At 43.1% G+C, this 24930-nt stretch overlaps 1 protein-coding gene across 1 annotated transcript in view; it reads left to right on the forward strand.

The window, feature by feature from the left end:
* The first annotated feature begins 7737 nt into the window (after window positions 1–7737).
* BBOX1 (gamma-butyrobetaine hydroxylase 1) overlaps window positions 7738–24930 on the forward strand; it is a 38910-nt gene continuing 21717 nt past the window's right edge. Inside the window, exons 1-2 of the mRNA XM_050897549.1 lie at window positions 7738–8121; window positions 9804–9918. Of these exons, the coding sequence (XP_050753506.1) occupies window positions 7738–8121; window positions 9804–9918 (499 nt within the window). The remainder of the gene's footprint in view (window positions 8122–9803; window positions 9919–24930) is intronic.

Below are 24930 nucleotides of genomic sequence, written 5' to 3' on the forward strand. Positions count from 1 at the left end.
TTTTTTTCTTTCTTTTTTTTTTCCCCTTTTCTATTTTTTTTCTTTCTCTCTCTGCTTCTGTTGTGGCTCATCTCTCTAAGGGCATGTGGCTCATCACACCTGGTGAGGCTCGCCAGCACACTCTGATATATTTCTTTCTAGGTCCTTGCTTTGGCCCCGTGGTCCGAAGAGGGTTCTTAGTCTGATCTCTCTCCTCACCAACAACTGGGAGCCTGAAGCGGCTGGGAAGTGTTTGTTACACACAGGGGAGAAGCCGCCACGGGAGATGATGGCTTTTTCCACCCCTTCATCTTCAAATCAAGGCTAAATGCCTTTTTAAAATCCATCCCTCAGTCCAGCGCAAGGTCAGCGTGGTGGTAACAAGGAACTAACCGAGCCCCGTTCTCCCCGGTGTGTTTTGCAGGAGACTGAATCATTTATGGCAGATCCCCCCCTTAGCCTGAAAGAGATCCCCGAGCCGAATTCCCTGGGAAAACACCACGCGCGGGTGGGCTGCTGCGAGCCAGCGTTACCCGCCGCTGCCCGCCGGGAGGGCGCTGCGGCGGCGGGGTCCTCCCCGGGGCCGAGCCGAGCCGAGCCGAGCCGAGCCGAGCCGCGGGCTGGGGTGCGCGGGAACCTGGCGCCCCGCGGCGGCGGGCGGGCAGGTAAGGGGGACGGGACGGGACAGGACGGGGGGGGGGGGGGGGGAGCGCGGCCCCCGCGGTCCCGGGCCGGTGCTGGGGAGTCAGCGGGGGGTGCAGGGCGGGCGCGGCACCCCGTGGTGGAGCTGCTAAGGCGGCTACCGCCGGCAGCGCCATCGGCCGTAACATCCTTCCCCGCCCCACTCCTGAGGGTGGGCACGGCCGTGGGTGCGCGGGCCTCGCGTCCTTCGTGCTTCTCCGAGGGAAGCGTGTCGTATGGCGTTTGCATCCCGTCTCCTCTGCAGAAGCTGCCTGGGTAAATGAGCTTCCCTGTTGTTTACTCTAATTCCGCTGATTTAGAAGATTGAACGCTGGCGGGGGACTGCAGCCTGACTCCCAAACAGGAACCTGCCAGACAGTGTCTCTTCCTGGGCCTTCATACACAGTACTATCCAGTCGTGAAGTAATGTAAACGTGCAGGGTTTTTTCCCTTTATGGTATGTATTTGCTTCCTTGTTTCTGTTGTAATCCGAGATAACAGCATCAGGCAAATGTTTTCCTGCAGAGACTTTTTGGTACACTTGTACACAAGTATAATTCAGCCTTGCTGAAGGTACTATGTGCGCTGTATTTAGTCTAGGGTTATTCTTTTTCTGAAATTTGCATTATTTTTTGACTCGGGCAATGCTTACAAGATAGCAATCCTCAGTTCAAACCGAGGCCAGTTCAGGCTCTTCCTGCAGTTGCCTGAGTTTTTATGGATCCATGTTAAATTCTGCTACATCCTACACGGAGCTGGTTTCACTGACCAGCTTCTGATGTAGCAAACTGGTTTTAAGGCATGGCTAAAACTTGGTTATGATACACTAATTATACCCTTCATTTCTCTGCAGCTTCTTAACCTTGTGTGAAGAGAACATATGTTATCCAAAGTAGCTCAGCTGTCTTAAAGTACCATTAACCAGAATTAACTTTTAAGCAGCTGTGCAGGTAAAGCTAACAAACATACTGCTGATGTCAGCAAAGAGGGGAGTCTGGATGATGTCTGGTGGGGTGAGGTTTGAGGAGACTGAAGGCGACAGATTTTTAAGAAAGAGAATAGCGAGCATTACCTTCTAACCAGAGGGCCGGGGAAGACTGAAAGCATAGCCTCCAGGTGATGAGGATCGCCTTAAATCCTAATTGCCTGTCAGTGTCCAGGCTGACCCTTGTCATGCTGCTGAGGATTAGGAGTGAATAATGACAACGTGGACAGAAAATCCTTGAGCCTGGGACGATGTTCACATCGTGACTATGTGACTTATAGGAGCTATTGGTAGTATTTGTTTTAAACTATGCAAATCTGAGGTCTGATAACTGAGAGCAGAGTTACGTATGGCGTCTCCCAGGTTCATGCAGATAACAGTAGTTCAGAGACAAGAAATGCGGAGAGCTGTGATGCAGAGAATTTGCTTTGCATTATCAGCTGCTATGAGCATGCTAACTTTAGGCAAACCAGTGAGTTCTGCTCGTAGTTTAGTACAGAATGCAATTTCAGGTGTAAAATAGCAGCACCGGAATAAGTGTCTGCCTGAAAATTTTGAGGGGGCAAGGGGAAAAACTCCTGGAACTCTTGCTGGCAATTTAGCCTCCATTAATTTGAGATTAACATCTTACTTTTATGTAAAAATGAAAAAAAAAAAATAACAAGGCAAACCTCTGAACAACTGTCAAGAATTGAAAAACTACACTGAATGTGATAAGGAAATCCATGTTGTGTGACTGATTCCATTAAGCATCTTCAGTAGCCTCCTAGAATAGGAGATGTGTTTTCTGCAGTGGCCTGGCACCATCTGCACCAGGCATTTCGATTTGTTTTTCTTTACCAGCAGCTCAGCTGTCTTGGACTCCAGGTTTTTTGAGACATAAAGTTGTATTTCTCTAGCATTTAGTATCGTGTCTTAACATAAACGTTTTGGGAAAACAGCAGTATAACCCAGCAGTTATAGTTGTGCAAATGATCGGGCATGAAAATGGTCATTTTGCCCAGTTACGCCATTTATAGATACACTTACTAGTAGAGGGGGAAGAATGTTTTCTTCGTCATCAAGTGGGAAGGTAGTAGTTAGCTTCTGTACTTTTAAGCGTGCAATTGCAGGATTTTCTGGAACAGTTTGAGTTCTTCACTGCCATTTGCAGGCTCACCTTAATGTCCTATACATGTTCAATGTAAAGAAAAATCACTTACTTAATTACAAATCAGGAATAACGCACAGTTTCCAGGCAAATCCACCCAGTCCATGGCCACCTTTCCTTTCCTTACAGCATCCTGGAAACAGGCAGAGCCATCAGACAGGGGTTTCTTGTTCATGTGGCAGCTAAGGGCTTGCTAGTACTGCTTGAGGAACATTTCATCCCAGCTCTAAGCGTTCTCTTATCTATTGCTCCAGGAAGGAGGAATGGCAGCACTGGGCTGCCTTTGTCATTCCAGCAAGAGCTGTTGGTTACCCTCTTCCCCCTTGCTGGTTTGGAGTGCTGGAGGCTGGTGGTGCCTGGGACGGTCAGAGTGGCTGGGCACTGTGTCTGCAACCTGCAGCTGGATAGCCTGACTGTCCAGGTCTGGCACGGTGCAGGTGAGGAAGAGGGGGCTCGATGTGCCTGACACTCACCTGGCACACAGGTCCCAGCTGGGAAGGTTGAGCACCGTAGTAGAAGTAGTGACAAATCCCCGGCTGGTGTGAAATGCCTTGTTGGAGTAGTCCAGTGAAGACATGCCGGGTGGCCTCTGTGGAGAACTTGACCCAGAATACTCTACCACCCCACTGATGCAAATTGGAAAAAATCCTACTGAAGGGAGAAGTTTCTGCTGTGATGCTGTGTGTATGGGACAAAAACTAGACTTGCAGATCTATTTAATTTGTGTATCTAAGAAGAAAAACATCTAGAGGGCATGCTGTAGCAGATATTTTTAATCATTGTCATCTGGGTTTTCATTTTAATAGTGACACCATGATATGACTAGCTCAGGGAAAACAATAAACAGCCTTTTTATTGTTACAAGATTTCTCTCGGTAGGTGGCTAACCCGAACAATTGCTTTACAGTAAAGACAGAAACAGAAGTTTAATGCAAACACTGCGGTGTATTTAAAGAGTAAATGCTTAACTTCACCACGAGGGAAATCTTTTTGCTACAATAATTTTCACAGCTTCCTCTTGCATAACCAGCAAACTGAGTAATACTAGAGCTGGAGGGCCCGATTCTCTCCTAATTAACAGTGGTGTTATGCAGGTACAAGTTCAATGACTTCAATAAATAGACATAAATGAAAGAGCTGAATATGTCTGGAGTCTTGGGGCAGAGTAACAGTAGACAAAGTAGATCTGCATATTAAAAAGGCCACATATAATGATTTTTATTAATATTGCAAAGTGTCCAGTGGAATTGTTTCCTATCCTAAACGTATCGAAGGCTCCTGCTGCAGCCGGTGAAGGAGATCCTCCCCTCTCTCTGCGGGATGCAGTGGCTCTTTCAGATTCTGGCTATTAGGACTGGAAGTATTTCAAGAGAGTACATTCTGATTAACAATAGGTTTGACGGATGGCACCAAAAACTGCAGTCTTGTGGAGCAGGGGTACCGCTGACAGCAGTGTAGGCTTTCTTTGTCTGGTAGTAAAGTTTAGGGCTGCCACCATCCACGATTCTCCCAGCAGTATTGTGTTTAGTGAATTGTACGTAGCAACGGTTGTCTGTAAACAGAAGCATCAGTTAATCATAAAATTAATGCCATGAAAGGTAGTCTTGCTGAATGTAAATACTGACGGTGTAACGTTCATGTTGGAGCTAGTTGCTGAGGCTCTTTTTGTAGTCAGTGGAGAGAAATAAGAGCTCAGTTCCTCTCATCCTAAAGCAGGTTTCTGACAAGGTCAGCTGAATTGTGATCCAGATGGGCTGTTGGTTAGGAGTGTTGAGTATGGTGCATGTGATGTTCCGGTGTAGGTCACTATGGTACATGTCCAAAGTTAGGCAAGGTGAACCCTGCTGTACAAGCTTCTCACATCCAAGCAAAGGCGAAAATTCCCATTTGGCTTACGGCCTTTGCCATTGTAACATAAATTACATGTAACTCACCTCAGTAGCTTCCAGAAGTTTTATTATTCTTTTTTTATCTAGCAATTGTGTCTGGCAGGATTGGTTGCATCTGGTTTTCTTAGGTTGACCTTTTGTTCCAAAGCATTTACAAGACTTACTGTCACGGATTTAGAAGAGATTCTGCTTGGCATGCATTCTGTGTGACTTGAGTTATCCATTACCAGATGAACAAATACCAATTAAGTTATACCTGTGATAGGAAGACAATAAACTCACCTCAGTTTCTTGCCATAAAAGAAAATGCTGATGTGGTTTTCTATTACCACTAGTGTTATGAGGACTCTCTTAGAAGCAAGTTCAGATTTCTTAATTGAATGGTAAAATAGATGCCTAGGAGCCCTTTGAATCTGGCAAGCTTCACGTAGGACTTTAAACTTAGTGATGAATCTTCCCTGAGAGACAGTCAGAAAGTAAAGGCCTAAATATTTTTTCTGTCCCTTGTTTTGCCATTTTGAAGAAAAATATTTATAATAAGTTCATATACAATGTCCAGGTAGTTATAACCTCCATGCTAAAGTTAAAAGAAGAGCCTTTGCTTAGGTTAAACACTAGGCATGTGAATAGTACTTAAATTATTTGGTAAGCCACTTAAGTAAGATGAGAAAATTGTGTACAAAACCAGTACATGAACGACTGGATGGATGGATGCCTGTAATGAATGTATGAAATACTTTATGGACAAACTATGTAATGAACTATTTAGGTGGGTGTATTATGTATATCCAGTTGTCAGAATTTCCCCTGCCCCCCTCTGGTAAGCCAGAGGAGCTTCCTGGTGGCCTTAAACTTCAGAAGCAAATTCTGGTTCTCACGGTCTTGTCTTAAGCAGATACCTACAGGAGTACCTACTTATATTTAGTACACAGAGACAAGCATCCGTATCCCCAAAGGAGCTGGGTGGTTGGTTCTGGGAAGAGTGCTCTGTGCTTGAATTCCTTGTACACTGAAAGACAGGTGGAATAAATTGATCTGACCATTTATGTTGCTCATATGCTTTCTAGCGGTGTTCTTAAATTCAACTGGATGTGAGTGCCATGCTTGGTGCTGGACAATTCAGCATTGCCCAGATGTCAGGAATTTTCTAATCTCGCTTACCCTATCGTGCCTTGCAAGTTTTCTGGTATGCAGCTACCTGTTCACCAATCTTAGGTAAACTGGATAAAGGGTATATGTGAGGATACTCCATTCTGTCTGCATCATGCTGACTTTGGATGTGGGTAGTATTAGCATTTGAGGGATTCAGATAACTTTGTATGCAGAAGGGCAAGTGTCAACAGCCTCTGAGTTGCCTAAGCAATTAGGCAACGGTTTTGTGACTTGCACTCCTGCATCTTAATTGTCCTAATTCCATCTAAACTATATGTTGGTTGCTTAAGTGTATTTGTGGATCTGACCCATTGTGATCAGGTAATCCACTGCCTTGAACAGAGAACTATCCTGAAACCAGTACAGATGTAGCAAAAGTTTACAGTATGTTAAAATGGTCGTCCTCTTTTCTTTTTTTTTTTTTTTTTTGGAAAACAGATATTCTAAAGTTTCAGTATATTGGAAACCTTCAATGTGTTCCAGTACTTGTCTTTTGTTTCAAGGAGATTAGAATAAGTATCCAATTATCACGTGTTAAAATCCCTAAAACATACCACATCTTTGCAGTCATACATAATAAAACTTTGTCCAAGAAATCTCAGAAGGAGACAGCAGCCAGTCTTGTGGTGTAAATATTTTTACAGTTAGGAGGAAGAATGAGTTACTTGAATAATGCTTTGGAATTAAGGTGGAGATACACATACATATATTTACATACGTATGTTTGTGTACATACATATAAAAGGAAAGATATTCAATCTAGATGTAAAAGAGGTGTAAGTCTGTACGCACAAAACTACCTGTGGCTTGGACTACATTGCAAGTGAAGGTTGCTAATTACTGGGTTCTGCTGGGACTACTGTGTGCAAACCAGAGAAAGTAGAAGTCAATATTCTGATTTGCTATACTCAATCAAATGAAATAAAAACAAAAGGAGACCCAAGGGTCCTGTACAACCTAATTCTAACTTGTAGCAAAGGAAAAAAATTTAACAAAACTTTCTGACAACTCCAGTAGGTCTTAGTGAGTCAAAATACTGAAACCAATGAGGTTTTTCCTGTGCAAAGACAACTGGGGAGACTTTGGTCCTGGCAGGGCATCAAAATTTTGCCCTGTGAGCTTAAGATCAAAACAGCAGAAAAAGATACTGACTAAATATGCAATATTTGAAATGGTTAAACATTCTATTAAAAATATATGCAATGATTTATTGTTTTAGGGGAGGCCAAGTATTTTTCTGAATCAGAAAAACATTAGACCAGAACTTCTTTTCTAATTTAAGATTTGGATGCATCATCTTTCTGCAGTACAGTATGCAGCTAGCTTTAAATAAAAGAGTATATCTATAGAAAGCAGTCTGGCTGTGAAAGGAGAAAGGAGCTCTTGCAGAACTCTGTTGCTGTAGCTAAAGTCATGTTTACAAAGCTTTTCCTTGCAGGGAGGTGAAGTCTGTGTTCTCTTTTCCATAGTATCCACAGCAGGAATTAGGGTATGTGTGCTTTAAAGCTTTAGCTTTTGAACAAGGTTGGTAGTAGCTCCTACTTTTGATTTGTGGAACTCATCTGGAGGTATCTTTTAAAAAGAGACTATTTGCGCAATACATATCAGTTCAATGTGACTGCAGAAACAAAAGACAGCCAAGATGATGAATCAAATTGAAGCCCTGCTAAACTAAGGGATTTTTGAATAGATGGGCCTGGGTACACCCTCTGTGCCTCAAAAAATGTAAGCAACAGATAATGAATGTTCCTAAAGGCCTAGGTAGCAGGAAGGGAGGGGAGAATCATCTTAAAATGGTCTTTTTGCTATACTGACTCCTTCAGTAATGAACTGCTCTTCATGGTGTTTCAGGAACTCCACGAAGGCGTTCTCCCTCCGACGGTTTCATTAAAGAACTGGAAATGTGGAGGGCGGTGGCTAACGTCCTGCCGAGGGCCAAAGTCCCCGGAGGCAGGGCGTGCTGCCTGCCGCCGGCGCAGAAGGGCAGGAGCCCGCTCACCGGGACCACTCGCCATCGCTGGCGGGGCGCTGCTCCGGAGGTCCGCACCGCCCGGCCGCTCAGCATGAACCCGGGGATACAGAAGGTGGAAGCTCTGGACGCGGGTCATTTCGTCCGCGTGGAGTGGGAGGACGGGAGCGAGAGCCGCTACCCCTGCGTCTGGCTGAGGGACAACTGCCAGTGTCCCTGCTGCTTCCTGCGCTCGGCCGGGGCGCGCAGGCTGGTCTTCGAGGACCTGGATGTGAACATCGTGGTGAAGGAAGTCACTCTGGCAGATAGGAAAAAGGTATTTGAAGCAAACCTTCATTCGCCCTCTCGTGAAACTTGCCTCACAATGCTTGTTGATCTGTAAATTAGAGGCAATCCCAGGTTATACTGTAATCGCAATTTGTTTATCTGCAAACCCCACCGTGTATTTCCAAAGCTTTTGGGAATAATCGCAATTTGGGGAACTCAGATCTTCCCACCTTTATATGAAAATTCACTTTATAGATGTTATGCAGAGGCCACAGAAACCCAGGCTTCGGTTTTTAGAATATAATTGTGCTTTTTAAAATTCTGCTGTATGTTTCTTCACCGCCAGATGTTGAAAAGAAAATATAGGCATTCTCCACACATTTAATTACACTTACACTTTTTTCCCCTCTTTATTCTATAAGTAAATGGCTTGAAAATCAGAAAAACGAATGGCAAAGTGATGATGACCTTAATCCATAACAAAAATATCAGTTTATTAGCTAGTTTCCAATGTGCAAAAGACTTCAGCAAGCACTCAAACCAAAGTTGAACCAAATATTCAGAGTTGGCCTAGTGTCTATATCTACCTATCTACATTAACATTTGTTCATGAAAAAGAGGGGGCTATTGGGCACGAGAGGACAGGAACTGCCCTCCTTATGCATTTTAATCTTTCCTGCCATATAAAAACCTAATATATCATTTCGATTTTATAGATTTTATTAAAATTAGTACATGGCTCCTATGATATGCAAACTCATTTCCTTCATTTTACGCTTAAAGATATTTTAAACATGTTAAAGAAGCAGCAGTCAGCCCTGTAGCAGCTGGGGCAGCCTCGCTGCAGGGTGAGTTTGCAGAGGCTGACCTGTGCGGGAGCACGGCTGAGCCGCGGGGTAGGGCTCTGTATTGAGGAATTCTGGGCTCCCAAGTTGATCGTTACCAAAATTAATGCCGTGTAAATTCATGCTTCGAATAGGCAAATGTATTATGATAGTAGAGGGATTGTCTGCTTCCACTTACACTCAGGAGCTGATGAAAGCACAGCACTAATCCTAAACTGATACTGGTGTTTTACCATCGTGTGAACGAGTGGAATTATGCAAAATGGGAATCGATACCTACTCAACAGCCTTGAGGATTCAGCTGAGGCTGTGTGCTGCACTGAGCTCTTTCAGTTCATGACAAGCAAAGCCATATGCTTTCTTTCCATGTTTTTTTCAGGAATTAAAAGAAACAACACCTTTTTAAAATGTATTTGAAAGAGGGAAGACTTTTCAAAACTAGGAGGGGGATTTCTCTCCTAGCATTTCTTTTTTGTCTGTTTTTCTTGTCCTTTTTCTTTTTTAACAAGCTGTCAGTGTTTTGGAAGATATTTTTGCCCTCTTCTGAGTCGTGGTGAAGCGCTCTCCCCAGTAATATGTGCCAGCTTCTGTGATTCTCCTCTTTCTGCTAAGCGCAGCTCCCACAGTGAAAGCAGCCCACACAAAGCAGCAAATTAGGTCATGGGTTCATGTGAAAATGACCATTGATAAAAGGTGTCAGAATTTGGATGATGTTCAAGTTGGGTTTTCATTACTTGTTTGCCATTATGCTCCAGAGAAAGCTTAACTATGATATTATTGATCTAAATATTACAATGTCTGCAATCTCTAAGGGGTTTTTTGGTTGTTCTAGTGGTGGGTTTTGAATTTTTTCGTTCTAAAATTATCTTTTGTTTTATGTTGGAAGATCTCTATTACATGGCCTGATGAACACGCAAGCGAATATGAAGCTGAGTGGTTGAAAAAACGATGCTTCTCTGAAGAAGCCAGAGCAGAAATGCGAGAAGATTTATTTTTACCAGGTAGGAATTAAAACCACATCTGTCATGCTTCTTTCAAATGCAAGGAGTCTGACACTGACAGTCCCGGGTAGAAGTCCCTGTGTGAGGACCAGGTCTACCCAGCTGGAGCAGTGGCAACCGCTCTTGGTGCTCAGTGCCAGGCTGTGCATGCACACCAGGAACCCGTGGTTACTCTTTCCCTCTTCTAACCTCTGGACCTGAGAGGAGTTCAACTGGTTGGGCTGCGTTTACTTTCCTAAAAGCCTTTTCTTTCCGGAAAGGGTTAGTAGGTCTCAAAAATGAGCCTTGTGGGCCAGCAGTGGTCTATGTGACAATGCAAGTGTGTGTATGCCGTTTTTAAATTTTTATTTTTAGAAAGATTATTTAGAATTGCAAGGGAGTTATAACCGAAATAAAAAACTTGCGCTTTCCATGGCCTTCTGTTAAAAAGTAACTGCGTAGCATAGCAGTGTCTAGTGCTGAAGTTCAGGTTGTGTTTGCTCTGCGTCCCATACTTATTGCAGTAGTTGACTGTCTTTTGCTCATGAAGCGTTTTGTGCAACTGGCAGTGTAACGTTTACCCAGTACAAATCACTCTCCCTTTTAAGTGAATAATTATAAACCCACTAGGTTTGTCATGATGCACTTCATCATTTCTTTGGCAGCCTTTCAGATTGTGAGCATGAAACATGTGAAAACTTGCAGGATTTCTGCTGTTGCTCTTGATAGCGTCCCTGTGAGACCTGCTGTTGCAGAAAGTTGTGGATCTGTATTCAGAGTTAAGACGGTATCCATTAAAATAGGGTATCGCTTTAGAAAAAAAAAAAACTAGAGGCAGGCTGATGGTGTGAAACTCAGATTCAGGTATCAGTTTCCTCAGAGCTCAGCAAAAGGCAAATCCACGATTGGTTTATGCTCCTTTTTGGGGGTGTTTTTTATTCTAACAAAGAAAAGAAAGTTTGTTTGTTTTTTTTTTCCCCGGAAAGATGAGAAATGGGAAATTATGTGGCCCTAGGTATCTCCTGCATCTGAGCTTTGTTTGGCACTTTAGGGACAACTGAAGGGGCCAGTTATCTTTCCCAATTTCTGCAGGTCAAATATTCCTTGGCTCCTAGCACCCGTTCTCCTAAAGAAAAGTCAGTTCTTATGATTCAGCCTTTTATATCTGGCTTAAAACTTAAGTGATGAGTAATATTTCCATTCATTTCAGTGGATCATATAACAGACTCTTCATAGTTCAGAATGAAACTTTTTTCCCCTAGTGATATAAAAGTTCACGTCTACTTTAGCTTTGGCAAGAATAAACTACACTGTTTACTACTTTGGAGGGTTGGGCATATTCCCAGAATGAATGTGGTGAAAATGCAAACCTCATTCAGGGAAACTAGACTTGATTTCTCAGGTAATAAGAATTTTTATTTGGAAAAATGAAGAAGCTGTGGAAGCTAGCAAGATGTTTTGTAGCCTTTGAGGGGATCGATGTAAATCAAACATTGCTTTAATTAATGCCCAGGCAAATTAGTCTAGATCTCTGGTTATGTTTATTAGCAAAGGTATCAATAGCTGAGATTTCAGTATTTCAGATGTAATGCTACCTTTTCCCCCCATTATGAAGTCTAACTGGTTGTGATTTGCCTTTGTACGCACACATTTACACAGTGCTTACTCTCAGCATCTAAATACAATTCTAGTTTTGGAGGCCAGTTCTCCCCTCTGCTACCGCTCTTCTCCAGCAGAGTTGTCCAGGTAAAATATACACCAAAGATATGTTTTATTCTTTGGGCAATGCTTTTGCAAATTCTGTTTTCCATGGTAGATCTGAAGAAATGTGTTTATAAAAGCTAAACTAAACAAGGGCCTGCATTAACTTTGGCTTTGTTTAGTAGTGTCATTCTACTCTTCCTCATATTCTCAGAGAAGACCTGGCTCGTTATGACGGACAGCTTCTCCCAGCTTTTCTCAGGTTTCAGTTACAAAAAAGGCTGCAGTTATAAAGCATGTGAGTTTGCTTGCTGGCTGTTTTAAGACCTGTTTCTCATTGTGTGTCGGGGTAAGTTTAGAATTCGCTTCCTTCTGGTCAGTGGAGTTACACACTGCAAATTACATGCCCTTAAGTAGCTAATCATATCCCAGCGGTATAGTATTACAGACGATGATATGGAATGCCAGCCCTGCATGCTGGTTCAACAAATATAAGAGCAAGCTCGCCAGACTGCTGGAGTTAGAGGTTAACCTTCACTGCTGACATTATCACAGCAGTGGCTCTTTTTTTTCTTTTTTTCTTTCTTTTTTTTTTTGCAAGTGGTTATTTGCTTTTCGTGTTGCTTTTATGATGTTTTTTCATCATAATTTCTGATTCAAAAAACTAGATGTCAAGCGTGTGTCAAACCCGAAAAGAAGAGTAGGTCAGATTTTCACTGCATGATGGAAGTGACTATAAATAGTTCTATGGCAATATGTCAAGATTCCGCTTTTAAAAACACTGCCAGATCGTATCCGTGTAGTATGCAAAGTCCACCATTTGTGTATATTGAGGCTTGTTTCAGTCCAGCTTACAAGATATTTCCAAAAGAGCAGCAAAAGGGCCATCTTCTACTTCTCCAGCTCTGATGTCTCAAAGATACTCTTTTTTTCCATCCTGTTTACTTGTGTTCTCCCCAACAAACGTCACAGGAGTGATTTACCACCATGTGCAGTCTCTCTGTAACTCAGATTTTGTGTGTGGTAGAGGAAGCTTGTGGGAGACACTGAGTACGCCAGGTGCTTTCCAGTATCCAGCCTCTCACGGCATTGCATTGCATTTGCTGAGGCTCATTTTCCAAGATGCCGGCATCCCAACAACAGGATGGGAGGTGTGGGGGGAAATTAAATAATATCACAATGATATTTTCCTATTGGGTGGAGGAGAAAAAGATTCAGCAGAGATAGTACCTGGTGCTACTTAATATTTTTAACCTTAGGTTAGGTTAAGGTTTTAACCTAAGGTTAAAGGTTTCAGATGATGATTGTCGTTTAAAATGTGATAATATGATATTGGATATATATCCAGTTCCACTGAAGTTTGAATCAGGATGTTAACAGCATCAAAGGTGCTTTCAGTTTCTCTTCTAGGTCCTGAGAGATGATAATTTTAAGGGGAAGAAGTTAAAAGTTGTTTTTTACTAAGAGAGTTTTGTCATTTGAATTTATCCTGTAGTAATAATTAGTAAGAGCTGCCCTCATAAGTTAGGCTGCCATATACATAATTCACAATACAGCAAAAATACACTTGGCTTTCAACAAACATTAAAACACAAGTTGTAGACAAATTTTAGATGAAGTAAGTTAATCTATGATGTCTAGACTTTCTTTCCCATGTGATTTCAGTACAGAAGGTTTTGACCAGCACTGTCCCAACCTCCATAGTAAATGCTGAATAATTCCAAGTGTTTGCTGATGCATGCACACCGTCTGCAGGAACTGGGCAAAGGCCATCTTCTCATTTTGTGCAAACTCTAATGTAGGTGGCTTTTTATGACTAACCTGGTATGATCAAGAAATGGGATTCTTTTTTTCTCTTTTTTTTTTTTCCCCAAATTATTGTTCTGAAATTGAAAGAGGCAGTGACGCATTAATTCTTTCAAAAGTATTTCATTCTTGACGTTTTGAAAAGCACATAGATCTGGGGTTTTATTAGGCAGAATGTAAATGATCAATAAAGACACAAAATAATTCTACAAGACCTTTGTTTTTATCCCTTATGAACTGTTCAGCTACATTTGTAAACACAAAGATTTTTAGTTTGGCAACTGCAACTGTGCTGTGCAAATGAGACCTAAGGCCGCCCAGGCACTAATGGCTCGTTCCTATCTTTCTTACTCCTTTGGCTTTCAGAGCGTATGTTCTTAGATTCCTGCTATAGTACAATGGAAACTATATTAACTGTGGTTGCGCAGTGGGAAAAAGCGTGCTATGCTGACTTGATCAAATAATGAAGAACATGAGTGGGATCAATTACCACCAGGAAATACTGGCAAAGAGTACAGTCCCTGTTCAGTGCAGCTTCTTGATAGATTTTCAGGCTGAAGGGGTTTTGTGGATAAAAATGGGAATAAAGTTCCTGTTGTTGGGTATATGGGAGAATAACGTGCCCTGCGGGGCACACAATTTTCTAAGGCTTTCATACAGACTTTTTTAAAAATATTGTTAAGTGGAAGAACTTAAATATCTTCACATCACAGGATCTTTTTTTGGTTTTATGATGCATGCTTTCCTGTCCCTTTTCCGAAGAATTATGGACCTGATAATTTGTCAAATTGTAAATATTGGACAGCATGTAACATTTTCGTCTGGGGCTGAGGGCAAGGAAATCTTTATAACTACTGCTTATTTTAGTGTAGACCTATTACTTGTCTCTTTCCTACCACTGTTGTACTTACCTGGCTGTGATGGTCTCTGGGACCAGTCAGGAGAAAAAGTCCTTCACTGCTTTTCATACAAATATGAGTTATTTAGAAGTAGTTCATGCGTATGTCAGACATAAGTGTTAGAAAATGAGACTTCAGATCTATTGCAGCTACTAAAAGGATTAAAACTGGCACCAGTATATTTGAATTAAGCTCTAAGATCTCTCTGAAAAAAAAACACAATTACTAATACGTAAAGCATAAAGATTAAAAAGGCTGCAGGAAATTCTGTGCTAAAATGATGAGGAAGTCACCATATAATCTACACTCTGCAATTTACTATATGCACCTGGTATAAGTAATATCTGATAGTCAACTGCAGAAAGGCAGTATGATTGTCAGCCAATTTCCTCTTTGCTAATAGTAAAAACATTTATTATGGATACAGCATTGAGCTGGTATGTAAATGCTGCAAGTTTCTCCCCATTTTGTATGGCTTTATTGCTGCAAATGAATCACTTTATTTTAATCATGGCTCTAAAATTTTTTTCCACTTCTTTCTGTTCATGGAGATTATGCCTTTTTAATATTTTTAAAGGTTTATGCAGTGTAGTAAAGACAGTGGTTTGGCTTGTGCTCTAAGTATGCAAGTTTGTTCTGTGTTTTTCATCATTTTCTTTGGCATATTTAGTATTAAACGAAGTAGTCACATTCATATTCTTAGCATAAAGCATTTGAACCTGTTGCACGTGACATTTTCATGAATGCGCTAGGGAACAGTGTCATCTTTAAAAAATAGTCAAAGGGTAGCTGTAATGGTTTACTATCAAGACCGAATGATATATCAAGATAGGCTTTGCAAAGGTCTGTGCTTTATGCAATACTGTTCCTTATTTTCATCCATGGCTATGATGGAAAGGAATAGCCACATTAAATTTGCAGATGACACCAACCAGGGGTTGACTGGAAATGTGTTGAAGGACCAGGGTTACAATTCTAAATGACCTTGACAAATAGGAGAAATGGTAAAAACATAAAAAATGCTTTAAAGGGTCGGATGACTAGTTCGTCTAGGCTAATACTCAGTCTCCAGCAGCAATGTAGTAAAAGCATGCGAGCCAAGCCACTCTCTGCAGTCCGTTTCCTTCATATTTCTTCAGCATCCACAGTCATTGCATCAGGGTTTCCTGTAGGATACTGCAGCTCGGCAGCTCTTCGAGTGCAAGGTAGGGAAATAACCACCTGGGTTGGGTAGGGTTGGTACCGATCACAGGCTGAATGTGAGCCTATGCTGGCAGATGGGTTTGGGATCAGGGCAAACATTGCTTTCAACTGAGTCCAAAGAGAAGTCTAACCTGCAGAAGAGATGAAGTAGTCCTTCTGTTCCATTTGATGGAGTAGGGCTTCTGTAGCGTATGTCAGTTTTGGGCACCATACGTCAAGAAAGGCTACAAAGTGCCCATTGGAAAGCGCTGTACGTGATTAGTGGTCTAGAAACATCAAATAAATCAATTGCGGTGTGGGGGGAGAGAGAGAAGGAACCATTTGCTTTCCATAGTCATGGTAGATATGTCACTATACAAATGCATCTGTACATATGTGAACAGATTTTCTTAATGCTGTTCAGAACAGGTAAAAATTTGAGCTCAGACAAACTATAAAAAGTTTCAAATCAAAAGGAAGATTTTAAGACACGAAGTGAGGGCATGTTTTTAATAGCAATAACTTTACAAGCTGCACTGGATTTTTTTTCCTCCCAGATACGAACTGCTGCTGCGTTCCATACGTTTCCCAAGATTAGTAATACTTGGAGCTGTACACAATGCATTTTCAGCTTTTGGCATATTTACCACAGTGTCATTACAGAGTACATTGGCAAATGTCAAGGGGGAAAGGTTACTCCTGCAGTAGCTCAAAGACTAAGCTCTTGGCTGCATCGAGATGCCACTGAAGGGCTGGGAACTTGGAGCCTTTCTTCTCTGAAACATGAGGTATGATTTATGTATCTATTCATGTACCAGCCTGCACCTTTAAAAAGAAAAATAAACCACTAAGGATGCTGGCTGCGCTTGTCACTGGAAGTGAATTCATGTGAGAGAACTGGAACTTCGAGGACAGAGTTTATAGGCTTGCCAGGCAGGATTTAACTATATTTACCACTTTCTGTCTTGTTTGGTTTGGGGTTTTTTTTTTAATACAAAGTATTAAAAATAGCTAAACACAAAAAAAGCCTAAGAAGCTGCTTTTCTTAAACCATTTCTCAGTTTTAGTAGTTGCCTAGAGAGTATCAGTGAACAATTCAGTTTCCTTGAAATTTTGCAATTTCCACATCATAGCGGTACTGTAAAGGTTAAACATCTCTTCAGTCAGTAGGCAGTGTTGACTCCTGAATATGCTGCAGAGTCTGCGAAAGGATAAATTCCCAGTACCTTAGCGGGATTCACATCATTGACAGTTTTTACACAGAGAAAAGTTTGCTCTTCCAGGTTACTTACAGAAACATTTTGAGTTTAGCTTTTGTCTCCCTCGGCTCCATAGAGTTGGAGGTGTGAGGCCACGTGACGGCCTCCACTGCAGGGGGTCTGGTTGGGAGGAAGACCAAATGGATTGTTCCTTGAATGTTCTCCACAGGTCAGCTATAAGGGTTGGCAGATTTGTTATACCGAAATCAAGGACAGTCCCAGACATGTATGCTGAGCGTGCACTGTTTTGCAGTGCTGTGGCAAAGCAGGTGTTTGCAACAAAAGCCAAAACCACCCCAAAACCCAACACCACAGCCCATGTCCATTGGCTGCAGAAGGGGCATCCTGTATGAGGTAGAACTTCTAGCAAGCACAGTAGCACGGGAATTTGAACAAGAGGACTCCACAGTCCATGTACTCGGGGAAACCTGGGGCTCCTGGAGCTGCAGTTAAATTCCAGGTGCGTATATTTATTTCCCAAAGTGGGGAAAAATCTGTTGGTATATTCCTTGAAGTACTAATATTCCTCTACTCCTTGTTTTATATAAGGAAGATTAGGAAAATATTTATTAGCAAGACGGCAAGAAAGACTAGGAAGGAAAAGTTGAAACTTAAGATGTTCCATTAGTTTTCACATGGTTATTTACCTGCACCAACACTGAAGCTTAAATTTGTCTTTCAAAGGATGTTCTTGGCAGTTCACGCAGCATACGTAAAGCTATTTTAATTTCGTAACTTTTAATAGAGAAAAAGGAAAACATTCATATTTTATTTTTTCCCCATCTTTCAAGTGTGTGAAAGGATGTGTATTGAGTTAAACACACTGGAGCAGTGAGTAGCAGGCCATGGAGTAGTCTCAAAAAGGAATTTAATGAGGTGAGATAGTATCTCTCCTCAAGGATTGCACTTTTTTCATTTTGTGAACATGTTGTGAAATTCAACAGCTTGTCAATCATACCACAACTTCTTTGAAACACAGGGTAGAGTATAAACGATGGTCTATGTGGATAGCTTATATTTGGGTATGTGCGTTGTGTTTCTTGGACAGTCTCTAACTAGCCTTAGCCAAAGGGGAGAGGAATACTAGTGGTTGGAATTTTGCAGACTTTGCAACTGTTGAAAAATGTTGTAACTATGTAGTGTCTGGGTTTGCTTTTTTATGAGCACGTTGCATTTTTTACTTGCTACCTCTATCTAGAGAGAGGGGAAGAAACCCCACCAAACCTGGCCCTTTACATCTCTTGGAAGTGCAGCATGTCCCTCAGTCACGAGCTGAAATCTCCCAGAGCTCCCATTCTGAAAGCTGCTTGGAATACGTAATAGTTTTTATTGGTCCTGTCCGTTGAAGGGATGAAGGAATAAAAAGAGGTATAGGTGTTTTATAAATGATGCCATCTGCATTTTTCAAATGTTTATGGTCTCATTTCTAGTATGTAATCTCTGTGATTGATGATTGGAGAAGTTAACTGAATATTAGCTGAAATACCAAGTAAGCTAGATGTGATTTAAACAAAACGATTATTCTATGAAATAGATAAAATCTTTTCACACCTTATTGTGCACTCTCTTAAGAATAAGCAGCTTCAGACTAAAAGCAAGGGAAACCAATTATGTCTTTACTGTAAGAATAAGAGCTCTGATTCAACATTTAAGAGAATGCTTGACTTCAGCCACTAATGTTTCGAGCTTTGCAAAAAACTAGAATAAATGCAAAATTTATGCAAAACAAAAAAGTAAGAAATAGCATCTTTGTCCTGTTTACCCATTACCGTGCAACATCTTTGGGTTGAACGTGTGTGTGTGTTTATTTGTGCATACAAACTGGTAAACTGGCAAACTTATGAGATATTACAAGTGGAAATTAGTGAGAAGAGAGCAAGGAGGCAGGCAGTGTTGTATTCGGGGAGTATAAATCTGAAATAGGTCTTTCGTAGAGAAAAGGAAGTTATTACCCCACATCTATTTCTGTGTGTTACAGTAACTTCGAAGGGCAGGTGTACCTGTCCAAATGGTCTTTTGTATCTGCCACCAGCAGTGCTTTTCAGATCGCACCTCATTTCCTCGTTCTGCAAGTTAACATGTACCATTATTAAAACCCCACAAAAAGTCTGAAATATGTAAGACCCAAAGTTGCTACCGAAGAGCCTGGGGAATCACAGTCATCAGGGTTATTTTGCTTCTGAAATCAGCCGAGCCACGGCAGTTGACAGCTCTGAGATCGGTGGTCGCACGCTGCCAGTTTGTGGTACCGCAGCCGGCCCGGCTGAAATCAGTGGAGGGGACAGAGTGCTGTCGTGGTGGGGGGTTATAAAGGCTTGCATGCTCTCTGTTCAACGATAAAATGATTTTTTTCCTGTGAATTAGAATTGAATACACTGTGTGAACGTTTCGGGTGATAGCAGGCGGTGTGTGAGGTGGGAGCAGGGCAGAGGCCCATCGAGCGGCTGGTGCTGGGGGTACGGCTGTGCAGAGCCCGGGAGCTCGGCGGCTGGGGGCTCTCTGGGCCTGGGCCACCCCTCCCCTCAGCACCTTCTGCTCTGGACACCCCTCAGGAAATAAATCACACTGCTGCCCTGGCAGCAGTGTGATTTGTCGCCCCAGAGATGACATGGCAGGGGTTGCTGATCGTGTCTCAGTGCAAGGCACCTGCTGGCAGTTTCTGGCCGTTTATACAAAAGGGAAAAAAAAGGGTCTGTGGTCTGATTATTCAGTTAGAAGAGCCTCAGTGTTTTCTGGAGCTCTCTCACTTTGCTTTCAGCTCCCAGTGCCAGGCCGCTATCACTAAACTATTAACTCTTCTTGCCAAGCGGGTACCCCAGCTCCCCTTACTTGGCTCCAGCTTCCTCTGCAGCCAGCAGCAGGTTTTACTCAGTCTCCAGACCTACCTTCTTTCTACCACCCAGTCCCCACTTCAGTTTCCCTGAGTTTTTCCCCAGGGAATGCATCTCTTTCTCCTTCTCGACAGCAGCTCCCACCCTTCAGTTCACATCTCTCCTCCTCTGGGGCCCGGGACAGAGGCTCTAACAGAGAGCACAGGAACGGCTCAGCTCATTTTTCCTTCTCGTCTCTCTCCCCAGATCGCTGCATCCGCGGGTGACCTCCTGCAGCAGTGGGGACAGGTTCAGCTGTGAAGCTGTAGCAAGGTCTGTTACCAAGTCTCCTCATGGACTTGTACCTCAACAAGCTTAGAGGGGGGGAGGGATTCACCAAAACATATTTCTGACATCACCTCAGTCACCAAAATTAGAAGAATTAGAGCCTTTGCTGGAATTTTTTCAAACATGAGCAAAAAGTGTACTCCCATGCTCAGTTTTGTTCTAAGACACAGCCGATCCTTTTGACTGACTGTTCTCCTCATAAATTCAATGTAAGGGAACCTTCAGCATAAAAAAAAGTCAGCCCAAAAGATTATATTTTGCTGAAGTTATAAGCATTAAAAACAGAGTTTTACAATAGAAAAACCGATTTCTGAGGAAATCTTAGTACCACTTACTTGTTACCAACTCTTTCAATATTATAGCTCCTGGTATGTGTGGTGTGTGTATGTGCTATCATAAATGTACATAGAGAAGCGGTAGTGCAAATACAAGGGAGAAAACAATTACTGATGATGCTTTCTAGCAAGGCAGCTTAATAAAAGTTATATCTTGACCTAAGATTCATTTACACTAGTAAACTTGTAGTCGTTTCAGCTTTAATGTGCTAACAATGCTTACAAATGCAATTTGTAACAATAAAATCACTACCAAGTCCCTGTAGCAGCTTGCTTTCAGGTGCACGGGCAACCATTTCACTTGGCTTTAAATCCTGTACTATTTTAACCTCCCTGTGCTATTTTAAAATCCCTATGAATAAACAAATATAAAAAAAGACGAGGATGGGTTCAGAGGTCCAGGGCCACCGTGCGGTATTTTAGGATGTTCTTCTCTGGAATTCTTTCAGCTGTGGAAGAAAATCACTATTAGTTGTAAAGTACCAAATGTGACCCACAACTGTGGATTCCAGTGTCCTCTGGAATGAAATTAAACTGCATTAACAGCTGGCAGACTCCCGAAAGTGTCCTGGTGAGAAGCTGTGCTTTGGGCTCCGTGACTAATTTCCTGCCTTTTCGCTTTCTGTCTACATTACCAATCCCTTGAGTTCTTGGCTGAATGCACCGGAGCCATTAAAACTTAGGTGATATCTGTTTCAGTGTCGTCTAGGAAAATTGGTCCTGGCAAGATTAGTCTGGGGGAAAAAAATGGGGGGGGGGGCGGGAAATCTTGATTATTTTAACAAAAAGTGAGCTTGGTCTATGAATACTGAGGCCAAAAAGAAGAATCACAGGGTTTAGTTGTTGTTATGTGGTTTTGCCTGCACTAATGAATGGCTACAGCACTGCCTTTTATTGAAGGAAATTAATTTGATTTTGCAAATGTCTCTGAAAATCTTAAAATATACCTGACTGGAGTAGTTTTAAACAGATGGTTAACAAAGAGGTTCTTCCTGCAGCATCCCAATTTGTCCTAGCTTCTCCACATGGACAAATGACTCCTCAGCAGTTTTTTTCTAGATCTCTTGTATGCTACTGGTATGATATGAACATGATTTGAGTTTGTGCAAAATGATGATATGTGGAATAATGGAAAGTATGAATATTGAGCTGATGCTCAATTATACATCAGTCTGGGGACGTCAGTGACACGTCCCATCACTTGAGGAAGAACAATCATATTATTATTATAGCTCTTTCTTTGCAAACTTCAGAATAATCTGAAATCGCCAGGCGAGAGAAGTCCTAGGGGAATGGTTGTTTGAGATTAGAATTACACAATTTTTGAAGCACACGGATGGTGCTATATTTGGTATTGTGTCCTGTGAGCCTGCTAATTTTACATGGAAAGTACTTTCCTCATCTGTGTTTTGCAATGGTCCTGCTATATCCCTCACCCAAGCTCTGGAGCGTACTCAGTGTGAAAGGAATATTTTTGACAATTTCACTGCCAAACTGAAAAAAATATCTGTGGAGCATCTGTAAGGTGATATTTTCCAAAGCTGTAAGCATCGGCCAAGCTTGACGCGTTTCACAGGAATGGCAAATGTACATTCCTAACACGTGAACAACTTATTTGCCAAACTTGACACTTGAAAGAATGAAAGCACTAAAACTTCTTCACTAAGCTAATGTAGAAATTCTGACTTTTTGCTACACTACTCATTTTTCACTGGTCTAGGCTTTTGACCCATTGTTGTCGTTGTTGAAGCTCTCCCAAAATTATTTTTTGGCAGATACTGCGATGGAAAACCTCAGCCTGAATGGTTAAAGCTTACCCAAGTTAAAGGAAGTGAAACGTTCCTATAGAGAGGTGCGAGGTGGCCTCAGTGGTAGAGAGCTCCTCCAGCTGTGCTCTCTGACCAAAAATGTTTCAGGGACACGAGCAAGGGAAACTGAAACCACTGGCCTCAGGTTATTGAGCAAGCTTCTTCACAGCGCTCTGCCAGACATTTTAATTGTACAACATTTTCCTCTAACATATTCCGTACGTTGGATACACATTTTTCAGCCATATGGGTAAGAGGGAGGATCTTGCTATGGAAAGATGACGGAGGAAAAAAATCCATAGTTGTCTGCTGAGGACACGGCTATCACCAGTCACAGCCTCAGCGATAACCATTTGTGGAGAGCCATAACCTTCAGTCTTCGCTGTATACATCTTTCTTTGGCCACCAAAATAAAATGGCCTTGGTTTCAGATGGGGCAACCTTTTGGTAAGAGTTAAAAATCAATTTCAGCAGGGAAAAAGTTTCACCGAGTTCACAGGTCTCATGAATATGATTTTAAACCTAGCTCTTTTATTCTTCATGCTAGTACATACAGAATTTATTATCATTCTTGGCTCTGGTCTGCTTTTCACCAAAATGAATGTTTTTCCATGAGATGATGCTGATCATGTTCAACAATGCAGTTCTGGGAGCTGTGAGTGAGCATCTCAGTCAAACAGACTATGTCACAAATCCTACACCTTATAGCTGAAAGGCTGACAGTTTTGAATGGTTGGATGAAAGCTCCATATAGAGAAGAAGCCTTATTTACTTGCATTAAAAAGAATGGAAATATTAAATCGTAAAAAAATTCAGTCTCAATAGTAACAGATTTCCTAGGGAGAAGGCATCAGAAAACAAACTACAGCGGGCAGTGTGGGCAGCACTGGAGTGTTCTGGTGAAAAAAACCTCTAAAATCATACACATCACTCCTGGGTGTGTTTCAAAAGACCGTGCCTGGTTGATGAACTCACTTGGGCAGAAGCAAGCCCGTACTGCACCCCCGCCGCGCGCAGGTAGGGACAATTCAAACACTTAGACAAGCAGGTGACCTCAGGTGCCCCCCCATGTGGTCCCAAGGCATGAGTTTGACCTCAGGTAACCCCGGGGCTAATTGGTTGACCTCAGGTGACCCCAGCATGGTCCCAAGGCATGAGTTTGACCTCAAGTAACCCCAGGGGCTAATTGGTTGACCTCAGGTGACCCCAGCATGGTCCCCAAGGCATGAGTTTGACCTCAAGTAACCCCGGGGGCTAATTGGTTGACCTCAGGTGACCCCAGCGTGGTCCCCCAGAGAGGGAGTTTGACCTCAAGTAACCCCGGGGGCTAATTGGTTGACCTCAGGTGACCCCAGCGTGGTCCCAAGGCATAAGTTTGACCTCAAGTAACCCCGGGGGCTAATTGGTTGACCTCAGGTGACCCCAGCATGGTCCCCAAGGCATGAGTTTGACCTCAAGTAACCCCAGGGGCTAATTGGTTGACCTCAGGTGACCCCAGCATGGTCCCCAAGGCATGAGTTTGACCTCAAGTAACCCCAGGGGCTGATTGGTTGACCTCAGGTGACCCCAGCGTAGTCCCCAGAGAGGGAGTTTGACCTCAAGTAACCCCGGGGGCTAATTGGTTGACCTCAGGTGACCCCAGCATGGTCCCCAAGGCATGTGTTTGACCTCAAGTAACCCCAGGGGCTGATTGGTTGACCTCAGGTGACCCCAGCATGGTCCCCAGAGAGGGAGTTTGACCTCAAGTAACCCCGGGGGCCAATTCGTTGACCTCAGGTGACCCCAGCGTGGTCCTAAGGCATGAGTTTGACCTCAAGTAACCCCAGGGGCTAATTGGTTGACCTCAGGTGACCCCAGCATGGCCCCCAGAGAGGGAGTTTGACCTCAAGTAACCCCGGGGGCTAATTGGTTGACCTCAGGTGACCCCAGCATGGTCCCCAAGGCATGAGTTTGACCTCAGGTAACCCCAGGGGCTAATTGGTTGACCTCAGGTGACCCCAGCATGGTCCCCAAGGCATGAGTTTGACCTCAAGTAACCCCAGGGGCTAATTGGTTGACCTCAGGTGACCCCAGCATGGTCCCCAAGGCATGAGTTTGACCTCAAGTAACCCCAGGGGCTGATTGGTTGACCTCAGGTGACCCCAGCATGGCCCCCAGAGAGGGAGTTTGACCTCAAGTAACCCCAGGGGCTAATTGGTTGACCTCAGGTGACCCCAGCATGGCCCCCAGCGAGGGAGTTTGACCTCAAGTAACCCCGGGGGCTAATTGGTTGACCTCAGGTGACCCCAGCATGGTCCCAAGGCATGAGTTTGACCTCCAGTAACCCCGGGGGCTAATTGGTTGACCTCAGGTGACCCCAGCATGGTCCCCAAGGCATGTGTTTGACCTCAAGTAACCCCAGGGGCTGATTGGTTGACCTCAGGTGACCCCAGCATGGTCCCAAGGCATGCATTTGACCTCAAGTAACCCCAGGGGCTAATTGGTTGACCTCAGGTGACCCCAGCATGGTCCCCAGGCATAAGTTTGACCTCAAGTAACCCCGGGGGCTAATTGGTTGACCTCAGGTGACCCCAGTGTGGTCCCAAGGCATGAGTTTGACCTCAAGTAACCCCGGGGGCTAATTGGTTGACCTCAGGTGACCCCAGCATGGTCCCCAAGGCATGAGTTTGACCTCAAGTAACCCCGGGGGCTAATTGGTTGACCTCAGGTGACCCCAGCGTGGTCCCCCAGAGACGGAGTTTGACCTCAAGTAACCCCGGGGGCTAATTGGTTGACCTCAGGTGACCCCAGCGTGGTCCCAAGGCATAAGTTTGACCTCAAGTAACCCCAGGGGCTAATTGGTTGACCTCAGGTGACCCCAGCATGGTCCCCAAGGCATGAGTTTG

The sequence above is a fragment of the Gymnogyps californianus genome, chromosome 5 (assembly GCF_018139145.2).
Source record: "Gymnogyps californianus isolate 813 chromosome 5, ASM1813914v2, whole genome shotgun sequence".
NCBI classification, from domain to species: Eukaryota; Metazoa; Chordata; class Aves; order Accipitriformes; family Cathartidae; genus Gymnogyps; species Gymnogyps californianus.